Source organism: Artibeus jamaicensis, unplaced genomic scaffold, assembly GCF_021234435.1.
Source record: "Artibeus jamaicensis isolate MK-2021 breed Jamaican fruit bat unplaced genomic scaffold, CSHL_Jam_final contig_760, whole genome shotgun sequence".
NCBI classification, from domain to species: domain Eukaryota; kingdom Metazoa; phylum Chordata; class Mammalia; order Chiroptera; family Phyllostomidae; genus Artibeus; species Artibeus jamaicensis.
Window position 1 is genome coordinate 672,673 of NW_026521955.1, and position 12,419 is coordinate 685,091.

General features: G+C 35.7%; 1 protein-coding gene across 7 annotated transcripts in view; it reads right to left on the reverse strand.

Moving 5' to 3' along the window:
• RALGAPA1 (Ral GTPase activating protein catalytic subunit alpha 1) overlaps nucleotides 1-12,419 on the reverse strand; it is a 272,343-nt gene that overhangs the window by 101,681 nt on the left and 158,243 nt on the right. For all 7 annotated transcript variants that reach the window (XM_053672519.1, XM_037163988.2, XM_053672518.1 and 4 more), the window contains 2 exons: nucleotides 7,542-7,676; nucleotides 6,955-7,138 (listed from right to left, as the gene is read on the reverse strand). In XM_053672519.1, coding sequence (XP_053528494.1) covers nucleotides 6,955-7,138; nucleotides 7,542-7,676 — 319 coding nt within the window. The remainder of the gene's footprint in view (nucleotides 1-6,954; nucleotides 7,139-7,541; nucleotides 7,677-12,419) is intronic.

Below are 12,419 nucleotides of genomic sequence, written 5' to 3' on the forward strand. Positions count from 1 at the left end.
AGGAAAAAATGAAGTCTACGCAAAGTGAAATAAAGAAAAATATACAGGGAAACAGTATAGAGAAGGAAACCAGTGGTTTGGTTCCTGATAAAAAATCAATGGATTGGAGCAGAAGAAAGAAATAAACATTCAACCAGAACAGGATGAAGAAACAAGAATTCAAAAAAAAAATGAGGAGAGGCTTAGGAACTTCCAGAACAACTTTAAACATTCCAATATCCGGTTCTTAAGGGGTGCCAGAAGGAGAAGAGGAAGAGCAAGAAACTGAAAACTTATTTGAAAAAATAAGGAGAACTTCCCCAATCTGGCAAAGGGAATAGACTTCCAGGAAGCCCAGAGAGTCCCCAAATAGTTGGACCCAAGGAAGCACACACCAAGGCACATCATAATTACATTACCCAAGGTGAAAGATAAGGAGAGGATCTTAAAAGCAACAAGAGATAAGGAGAGAGTTACTTACAGAGGAGTGCCCGTAAGACTGTCAGGTGATTTCTCAAAAGGAATCTTACAGGCAAGAAGGGGCTGAAAAGAAGTATTCCAAGTCATGAAAGGCAAGGACCTACATCCAAGATTACTCTATCCAGCAAAGCTTTCCTTTAGAATGGAAGGGCAGATAAAGTGCTTCCCAAATAAGGTAAAATTAAAGGAGTTCATCATCATCATGCCCTTATTATATGAAATGTTAAAGGGACTTATCTAAGAAAAAGAAGATCAAAACTATGAACAGTAAATGACAACAGACTGGCAGCTATCAACAACTGAACCTAAAAGGAAAAAAAGCAAAAACAAACTAAGCAAACAACTAGAACAGGAACAGAATATTATAAATGAAGATCACATGGAGGGTTATCAGCGGGGAGGAGGAGGGGGAGAATGGGGAAAACGTTACAGGAAATAAAAGTAATTTGTATGTACAATATAGACAGAGGGAGGCTAGGAATAGTATAGGAAATGGAGAAGCCAAAGAACTTGTACGTACGACCCATGGACATGAATTAAGGGTAGGGAATGCTGGTGGGAGGGGGATGAAGGACAAAGGTAAATAAACAGGAGAAGAAAATGGGACAAGTATAATTAATAAAATAAAAATAAGATAAATTATTTTTCTATATGCAGTAATGTCAAAAATATATTACTTGGCATGAATTACTAAATAAATGGCCATAATAAGTTGAAAATACTCATTTAAATAAGATTATAACTTATCTTAAATGGTAATAAAATATTATAAAGATTTAAAATGTTTTGATGCAGGAAAATACTTTTCTGTTATTTTCTTTTCCCTTTTCTTCCTTTTGAGTGATATGCTTTAAAAGGTGACTCCTTTTATTTAAGAAGTGAATCTTTTTTGTAGAACATTTCTGAAGAAGCAAAACTGTAATTTAATAGAAACAGATCATAGAAAAGAGAAGAATTCCTGACTTTCTCTGGTTAGCTTTGTGATCATGGGGAAAAAAATCACACAAAACTCCTTAAGACCAATTTTTCTCTAGAAATGACACAGACTTTTTGTCAAGATAAATTGAAAACTCATATACAGAGTTAGCTATAACAGAAACAATATAAATCATTCAATTTTTGAGAGCATTATAAGTAACACAGATTTTATGAGTTACCTTTTCAAACTTGCTTATAATGAACTCTAGGAATGAGCCAGTTCTTTTGTACAACATAAACCCCTAAGTCAAGATACCAGTCCATTCTACAGATGCTCTTCCCAAAGGAAGAAACAGTGGGAATGCAATTTAAATGAACTCGCTCACAAAGCTGTCATAATTATTAACAATGTGAACACTTAAAAAATAAATTTAAATTTTTAGCTATAGGTAAAAGTATTTTTTTCCTAAGTTTTATCTCTAAATTTAGGATATATAAAAATATAACATGATAAAAATCTCTCAACTTTTAATTGGGAGGTTAGATTTATTTCTTAGTTATAAACTGTAGGATGTACTTATCTCCTTTCTACATATCTACTTAGACATAAAAAAATAAAATGCTCTAATTTAAAAATTAATAATGAAATTCTAAAATAACTAGCCTTGTGAGAATATGCAAAATGAAGATATCGAAGCGTCTAAGGCTTTGTGTAACTAGCATTCATTTAAAAAAAGCCTATTCAGGGTTGTCTTTTCAGATTGTCAGATTAAACAAACCCTACAGCATTTGCAGCAAACCCATAATTATAGATTATTATGCCATACAAAAGCAACAAGACATAAAAAGCTGCTGTAATTCACAGCACTGTAATAGAACATGCAGAGGAAGTTAATTTTGGCAAATGCTTTAAATATTAGCTTTGCATAATATATATAGGAGAAACTATAATTAGGACAGAATGAATTCTGTGGAGGCTCCTTTCACTCTGACCCTGCAAATGATGACTTTTTGCTAATAAGACTACTGCCATTTGACAAAAAGCCAACTTCACTACCTTGCTTTATTCTTCAGTAAATTTAATAATTACAGCTACTCTTGCCAATAGTTCTCAAATCAGACTTGTTCAATCCAATACTGAGCTTATTAGGGACACTCTATGTTTAGAAATCTTTGGCCAAAAAAGTACTTGAAGATGATGAAGCATGCCTTAGACAAGGGCACAATGATTAGTCATTTTCACTACATTAAAAAACCCCCACAGCGTGTAGTCACTACAGACCACAGAATCACCTGCTGTTAGTTCACAGCTGTTCCTAAAAGGTTCTGCATTTATTTGGTCCTTAATACCTTTAATTAAGAAAAGTCCAAAGGGAATAACTGAATACATTTATAGAATAGTAGTCCACAGAGTATTCGATATCAGTGTAAAGCTCATCTATTTAAATCTTTACCTTTGTGTCCTTTAAAGTGACTGTTAATAGCACAGTAAATTTGGTATGAAATACCTTAAAATTCCCCTTAACATAAGTAAACAACTTATTTCACTGTTTAAGAAATAACACTATACTGCCCCAAATCAAACTTTTATCATTTTACACCTCTGAAAATGTAAAGTGTACCCATCTATAAATGAGTGGATAAAAAAATGTTGTGGTGTGTACACACACACACACACACACACACACACACACACACACAGGAATATTACTGGGCCATAAAAAAGAATGGAGAATGACATCTTACCATTTCTGACATCATGGATGGAACTAGAAAGTATTATGCTAAGTGAAATAAGTTAGACAAACACAAACATCATATGATTTCCCTTATATGTGGAATCCAAAGAACAAAATAAACAAATAAAATATAAAAAGACTCATAGATACAGAAAACAAACTTATGGTTGCCAGAGTGGAGGGAGGTTGGGGGGCTGGGTGAAAAAGGTGAAGGGATTAAGAAGTCCAAATTGGTAGTTAGAGCCATAGGGATATAAAGTACAGCATAAGGAATATAGTCAATAATATTGTAATAAGTAAGTATGGTGCCAGAAGGGTACTTGAAATATTGGGGGGGGAGGGTCACTTTGTACATTATGACTGTCTAACTACTATGCTGTACATCTGAAAGCAACAGAAAATAATATTGAATATCAGTTTAAATTGAAAAATAAAAAGTTTTTTTTAAGAGATAGTGTTTTTTTTTTAAACTGATTTTATTTATTTATCTTTAGAAGGGAAGGGAAGGAGAGAGGGAGAGAAATATCAATGTATGGTTGCTTCTCAAAGGGCCCCTGCTGGGAACTGGCCTGCAACCCAGGCATGTGCCCTGACTGGAAATCGAACCGAGATCCTTTGGTTTGCAGGCTCGCACTCAATCCACTGGGCTATGCCAGCCAGGGCAAAAAATAAAAAGTTAAAAAAAAAAAAAGAAAGCAATTAATGTTTTCATGTATCTTTGTTTTTATATAAACACTATTTTACTGTGCCAAATCTAAGGAAATAGTAAATCGTGATACCAATTACTGTCTAAATTATTTTGTTATAATGTACTGTCCAGTACCTGAGATACTTCACTTGTATATCTGTGTTCTAGATAAACTAGTAGCAACTTGTGGTCAACCCAAAACCCTAACCCTATTTCCTTGATGTGTAACCTCATATCTCCACTTGCATTCCATCATCAATCCATTATCGTGATCATATCCTAGATGTTTTAATCATTTATAACTATTTTGCCTTTAAAATTCAAACTTTTCCTTAACAGCATATACTTTGACCACAACTTCCTAGTCCAGTAATTTCCCAATTTGCTTTTGTAGAACTTTTGGAGATGGACAGAAGAGAAGTTGGTAGGATACCAACCTCTGTGCTGCTTCAGCTCTACTTTTTTAAAAGTTTTACAAATTGGGCTTCCTCATGAAATTTATATGTGGGGGTTTCACTCCACTGCCCTAACATACTAATCTTCTTAGTGGTCTTCAACCTGGGCTTCATATTAATCATCTGCAAAACTAAAAAATCCCAGCAATCCCAGATCAACACATCAAAATCTCTATTGAAGGGACCAGAACATCAATATTCTAATGGGCAGCCAAGGCTGAGAATCACTGTTCTAAGTTATTATCAACCATATCTACTATTTGACTCACTGGATTACTCTAATTTTCTTCCATGTTAGCCAATTCCTAGCATCAGGTCAGTCAAGCCTAGATTCGATCATTAAACCATATACCAATATTCTGAAAGCCATAGTTTGTATTTCTGCCATAGCTACCTTACTGAGGATTGATTGGTGCAAACAAAACTTTGTAGTTTTCATTTTCTTTTGGGCCCTCAGTAACTTCTCTTAGTTCCCTTAAATTTACCTTCTTCTTTCTGGTCTCAGAAGAAGGGCTAATATTAGTACCTATACTCTCCAGCTCGCCTCTTAGGAACTCACTGTACTAATGATGATCCCCTTCCCACCTTCCATCCCAGCTTATGATTAATTTAAACTCTCTTCATCCTTAAAAACCCCTTAGCCCCAAACAATCCTTTAGCTTTCCCACTGTTTTCTGTTCTTTTTTAATAATCAAGCTTCTTTAAAGAGTAGCTTCAACAGATGCCTCTACTTCCTTAACTCTTTTTTGTCCCTCAGCCCACAGCCAGCAGCTTCTGCCTCCTACTTATTTTGCAGTGTACAATGCACTTTTTTTTTTGCCCAAGTTTTTGAGGAAGAAATAGGTCGTGCATTATATATGGGTATAATGATTACATTACTGTGGGTATAATAATCCCATATATAATGCGCACAAAAACATGGGTGCACATTGGACACAGAAAAATACAGTACTTGTCAGTGTTTTTATACTTGACCTCTCTATCATTTAATACTATAAGCCAATTTTTAAAAAAGATTTTATTTAATTTATTTTTAGAGAAAGAGGAAGAGAGGGAGAAAGAAAGGGAGAGAAACATCAATGTGTGGTTGCCTCTCGAGCATCCCCTACATGAAACCTGGCCTGCAACCCAGGCATGTGCCTTTAACTGGGAATCGAACTGCTTATCCTTTGGCTTGCAGGCCAGTGCTCAATCCACCAGCCAGGGCCTGTTAGCCAATCTTTTAAGAATCTTTCTCCTCTCTTTGTTTCTTAAAAATTACTCTCTTCTGTTTGTCCTTACTTTCCAACTTTTTTTCCTCAAAACACACACACGCGCAAGTAATACGTATTCATAAGAGAGACCTCTTTAAGAACTCTATATGCATATACAACAAACATGTTTACTAGATATCTTCATGTAAATATCTAATAGGCACCCCAAACTAAAACATTTCTAGCACAGCCCTCCTCATTTCCTCTCCCAAACCTCTGAACTTTCTCTAACTCTTGGTCTACTTTGGGAAAAATTTAATTAATTTAAGCCTTTAACAACAACTCTTGCTTGGACTACTGCAGCAGCCTCATGATTAGTCTCTCTACTCCTGGGTTAAACTTCCTAAAATTAATCTAACATACTAGAAGTCAGCAAACGTCTTTGTAAGAAGCCAGACAGTAAATATTTTTGGCTTTATAGCCCACAAAATCTCTGTTGCAACTACTCAACACTACTCTTTTTGCACAAAAGCAGCCACAATGATACATAAATGAACAGCATGGAGATGTCCTAATAAAACTTGATTTACAAAGCCCTGGCTGGGTAGTTCAGATGGTTAGATCACCATCCCGACACACCAAGGATGCACGTGGAATCCCCCATCAGGGCACATACAAGAATCAACCACAGAATGCATAAATAAGTGGGAAAACAAATCGACGTTTCTCTCTTTCTCACCCCTCCTCTATAAAAATTAAATACAAAAAATTAAAAAAAATTATTTATAGAAATAAGTGACAGGTGTGGACCATAATTTACCAATTCTTATAAAATACTATTGTCAAAGTGCTCTTAATACTAATTTTATCATGTATACCACCTCCTTACAATACTTCAATAAAGCTGGGTTGCTCTGAGTGGCCTCTGTATCTTGAATGTACCTTTATTTTTATACTCATAAGGTTATTTGTTTACATCTTTCCCTTATATCAGACAACAAACTTTGACTGTAGAAGCAATGTGGCTTTAAAAAAAGTTATTGAGTTCACTATAGACCAAGAACTGTGTAAAGGGTCTTATACATATTATCTTATTTAGTACTCAAAATGAGTCTATGAAGGAACAAATATTATTATCCCCACTTTACAAATAAGGACACAGACAGAGTCACTCAGCTATTAAATGAAAGTCAAAATTTAATACCATGTCTGTCAGACTCCAAAGCTAAATCTCAATTATATGATCCTATGATGCAGAAGGTAAAATATCAAAAAGAATGATCAGAATAACTTAGCTGGAAGTATAAAGGAAACATCATCACATATAATCTTAGCAACTGTATGTTAAGTAATTAAACTGAAAATGAAATTTGTAGTAATATACATCATGAAGTAAACATCTACAAAGTAAAATATATCCTCGTCCATTATTTCTACCCAAGCCCTCAAAACATGCCTTGAGAGAACCCAAACAATACTGTCCTGACAAAAACTCATTTTACCTTCTGTTACCGGCTGGAGTTTAGAAGACCGTTCTGAATCAGGAGAGTGCAGAGGTTCAGGCTCTTTCAGACTTTCCAAATGCATGAAAGGATCATAGTCTACAGATGCCAAATCTGAGAGGCTTATTGGAAAGTACCTTGGATTGCTAAAACACTGAGCTCCATAAACACATCCATGTAATACCTGAAAATACAGAAGAAAAACATATAAAAGTTCCCCTTTTTAGTAAAAATAAATAAATAAAGCAAAGGCAGAAAAAAGTCCACTGGTAACGCAAGAGCTTGACAAAAATTTTAAATAGTTTAAAATTTAGGTTTTCAAATAAGGTAAAATTTAATATCTCTTATCAAGAATTAGTAGAACTTAACTAATATTCTTATGTTCAACAAAGACTTGACTCCTTTAAAAATGTGGCAATAAAATGACTGTATTACAGGAGCCACTTTTTAATTATCTTTAGGTACTGTAAGATAAATATATCTTCTTATGAATACCTAGCTCTAAATGAAAATACTAAAAAATGTTATTTCTTTAGGTTTTATAAAACCTTGGTTATCAAATAAGTAATAAAGGAAAAGAAGTTTACCTTGTAAATGCAACTGAGGACAGACTTTTCCACTTTATCATTTTCTGTTCCCGCAGCCTGGACTGGCTGGAGCAGCATCTTCAGAGGTAAGGCCATGATCCAGTCCAGAAGGCACAGAAGTAAAGACACGACCAACTGTAACAACAACAAAAAAGATCATTATTATTCTAAGCTCATAAAGTAAGAGCTAAATATTTATCAGAAATTCAACAACTTATTTTTTGTTTCCCAAATTTATTTCAGGAACTATCAATCCTAAATTCCAACATTCATATTTATAAGACCTAACTTTTAGGGTATTTTACATGAACATTATTGTGGGTTTCTCATAATGAAACCTTAATAGAAACAGGAATGTTAACTTTTTTAAGGAAAAAAACCCCCCACTCTGAGCTTTAAAAGCAAAAGACATCAATTAGCTATACTCTTCTAATTTAACAACACCCCACTGAGTATCCTGACAAAAAGACTAGACTATCTTAACCTCTTTCTGAAACTGTTACGAATTTTTTAAAATAAATCTTTCCACTGGATACTTTTAAATTAATGGATGTTATAACCAAAACACTTTTATCCAAAATGTGGAGTAAAATAATAGTACCTATGTAATCCATTTTATTCAGTTAGAAAAAAAAATCACAATTAGTGCCATAAAAGTGTCAATCAAGTAGCAGTAAGAGATCTGTTGATGCTTAGATTGAAAGACCAAGTCTCCAAATCAAGGAGTAATGCTGGTCTAAGCCTCCCAACATATCCTCCGAAAGAACAAAAAGAACCAATAAAATATCACAAAACCCACATCCTCCGTTTGACTAGAAAACACAACATCCAAACTTCAAATTATGTGTAAGTAGAAAATATATGATAAATTCTCAGTAATTTTTTTCCTTTTTGCCCATTGCAAGCTTTCATGAGGAGCAAGGGTAGTTTGGAAAAAACTGTAAGAGAAAAGGAAACTAGGTACAAACCTAAAAAGGAGCCAGAAAGAAAAAGTCCACTTTAAGTGAGAGAACTCTGGTACTGACCCTGACCTGTTAATACCAAGCATCAGACGAAAGCTGAAGAAGAGCACTACAAGAACTATAGTGCCAAATTATAATTCCTGATGCATTTAACATCCACATATAAAACAGAATTTCACTGTTCAACCTGAGAACCAGAAGAACTGTGGACAGTAAACAGAAATATTATTAGGGAAGAATGTGGAAAGACAATGCCAGAAGTAAAAAGGAAATAAAAATGGTGATAGATGACAGAAGAAACACTAAAAACTGTTAGAAGTAGGTGAGATGCAAAAGCAAAAGGTGACAAGAGCAGGGTTAGAGTCCTGGATGCAAACTTTCATTGACTGTCATGTAGAGAAAAGGAGAACTATTACAACAGTCAGTGTAGCAGACAAGAGGATGATGACAACACCAAAAAACGGAAAAATAGAAGATTTCTACTAGAAGAATCAAGAAATAAAAGTGAAATTCAAACCCAGACTAGGAATGCTGAATAACCAACAGAAGAATATTATCTGACCAGGAGAAAATAAAAAGAAGGTGGAAATAGTATAATGAAAATCTTTACAGAAAAGGGATAACAGACACCTTTGAAGAAGATTCCTCTGAGGAAGAATCTGGAATTCTAAAAGTGAAGTAAAAACTGCCCTGAAGGTATTGGGAAGAAATAAATCACCCAGGGTAGATGGGACACCGATAAACTTATTTCAAGGCACAGAGACTAACAAGAATATGTCAACAAATTCGGAAAGCAAAACAGTGGCCTACAGACTGGAAATATTCACTATATATCCCAAACATAAAGAAAGGAGATGCTAAGGAGTGTGTTAAGGTTAGTCTGTTTTACAGACTACAGCAAGCCTTTGACTATGTTGATCAAGCTATGGATTGCTCTGAGAAAAACAGGCATGCCTCGACATTTGACTGTTCCTATGTACAACCTGTGTGTGCACAGGAGACCATGGACAGACAGAATGGTTTTCTATAGGCAAAAGTGTCCAACAAGGATGCATTTTATCTCTGTTTTATCTGTATGCAGAACATATTATATTAAAAAACTGAAGTAGGCTCAGAGGAAAGAGTGAAAATTGGTAAAAAAAAATCAGTAACTTAAGATATGCAGATAACACTATCTTACTGGCAGAAAATAGCAAAGATTTGAAACTTCTGATTAAAATAGAAGAAGAAAGCACTAAAGTAACACAGCATTTTAATATTAAGATAACAAAAATCATAGCCATAAATGAAATACACTTTTAAAATAGATAATGAAAACATTAAAGATTCTGCTTACCTTGGCTCAGTCATCAATTCAAATAAAGACTGCAGCCAAAAAATCAAGGAAAATCTGAGACTTGGAAGAACAGCAATGAAAGAATTAGAGATCACTAAGAGCACAAGTGTGTCACCAGAGACCACAGCTGAGATCATTTTACACTTTCGTATACCTGTTACTTCGTACAGATGTGAGAGTTGGACAATGAAGAAGGCAGATAGGGGAAAAAATGGATTTATCTGAAATATGGTGTTGGAGAAGAGCTGTACAGATACCTGGGACTGCCAGAAAGATAAACCAGTGGGTCCAACATCAAATTTCCCTGAAACATCACTGGAGGCAAAAATGACAAAATGAAGCTGTTCTACATTGGGCACATCTCAAGGAGGCAGGAGGAAAAGAGGAAGGACAAATATGAGATTGGCTGACTTTATTAAAGGAGTCATAGGAAGGAGTCCACAGGAGCTGAGCAGGGCTAACGAGGACAGGGCATTGTAGACATCACTTATTAATAGGGTTCAAGGAGTCAGAGCTGACTCAGCAAGCACATGACATATACACAAGTATGAGACTGCTGAAAAAGTTTAACAGGAAAGAGAGATCTTAAGTAGAAAACTTGTAAACCACCCAAAGCAACCAAACTTGTCTACAGATATGCAGGAGTATTCATCTGTATAAAACTACTATGAAAAGAAAACATGAGAATCTAAGCAGCTCAGCTGATGAACCCTTCTCCCAATAATCCAGTTACAAGACAAAAGAAAACTGTATCACAAGTTTCTAATCTAAATATTTTCAAACAGGTATTAAGATAAAGGAGAAAAAGAAAACCCCATTTTCAATCAGAAATTTAAAAACTAAAAAGAAACAAACCAAGAAGGGAAGAATTAACTCGAGTCAGGAAAAGAACTAAAAAAAAAAATCATATTAGAAACGAAGGCTGAATTATAAAATGCCTAAGGAAGAATACATCTGAAAAATCAAAAACAAAATTTAGTAAGAGGCACTGAAGAACAGTAGAAAACAATTGAGAGAATAAAAATGAGATAAGGAAAAGAGTAAAAAGTGTCAGAAAGAAAAATGAACGAAATGGAAGAAAGAAAAAGAACGTCCAGTTCACATATAAGAAGTCCCTGAAATCTCCATACTGAAAAGGCCCACCAAGATGTCAGGGTAAAGTGACCTCCAATAATAAACTCTTAACACACATCCTGTTAAAACTTCAAAAGACTTCAATACACACACACACACACACACACACACCTGTAAGGTTTCCAGAAAAAAAGATGAAATAATTTACAAAGGCTAGAGAATAAAACTGGCATCAGATTTCTCAAAAACAACACACAAAGCAAGACAACATTACAACAAAAACAAAACTTCACGGAAATAAGTGTGAACCGAGGACTCATATCTAACCAAGCTGTTTTTCAAGTATTAGGATCAGAGAAAAACTTTTAAATATGCAAGAGCTTGGGGATTTCTGTAATCATGAGTCCATCTTGAAGAATAAAGATGAACTTCATCCAACCAAGAAGCTCACTGAGGGACTTCTGCCAAGATGAAGGCGTAGGTGGAAGCACTGTGTCTTCTCACACAACCAAGTTTAAAAACAACAAAGTTTTAGCAACAAAAACGCAGCCAAACCACAGAATATTGAAGTATATGGAAGTCTGACAACAACGAACCCTTCAGCCAAACCCATAAGAGGGGCAGAGCCAGCAGCAGAGTGGGGTTGGGCAGGAAAGATCCACCAGACCCACCTGGGCACATGACCCAGGTATGCAGGCAGTGGGCGGATCCCAGGTGTGGAGTAGCAGTGGGCAGACCCACTGAGGGCTGGTCGCAGTCACACATTAGTGCGCAGATACACCGGTGAAGGAGCTAGCAATGAGATGGAATGTGCAGGCTCCAGCAGCAGGAAGTGGTAGAGGGAACCGCCATTGTCCCTCTCTGACCCCGCCCCCCCATACAGTGTCACAAACCAGCAACCTGGGCGGCCCCGCCCTGGTGAACACTAAGGCTCTGCTCCTCATACCTAACAGCCACTAATAGAGCAAAACATTATGGCTCAAGAAGAACAGCTCAAAGCCCCAGAGCCAATAACTCTAAGCAACCAAGAAATAGCCAAACTCTCAGATGCACAGTTCAAAACACTGGTGATCAGGATGCTCAAAGAACTGGTTGATTTTAGTCACAAATCAGAGAAACATATGAAGGCTAAGCTAACTGAAATGAAGGGAAACTAATAGTAATGGAAAGGAAACCGGGACTCAAATCAAAGGAGTCGACCAGAAGGAGGAAAGAAACAACCAAACAGAAAAGGATGAAGAAACAAGAATTCAAAAAAATGAGGAGAGGCTTAGGAACCTTCAGGATATCTTCAAATATTCCAACATCCAAATTATAGGGGTACCAGAAGGGGAAGAGGAACAGCCATGAATGGAAAACTTATTTGAACAAATAATAAAGGAGAACTTCCCCAATTTGGCAAAGGAAATAGACTTCCAGGAAATCCAGGAAGCTCAGAGAATCCCAAAGAAGTTGGACCCAAGAAGGAACACACCAAGGCACATCATCATTACATTAGCCAAGATT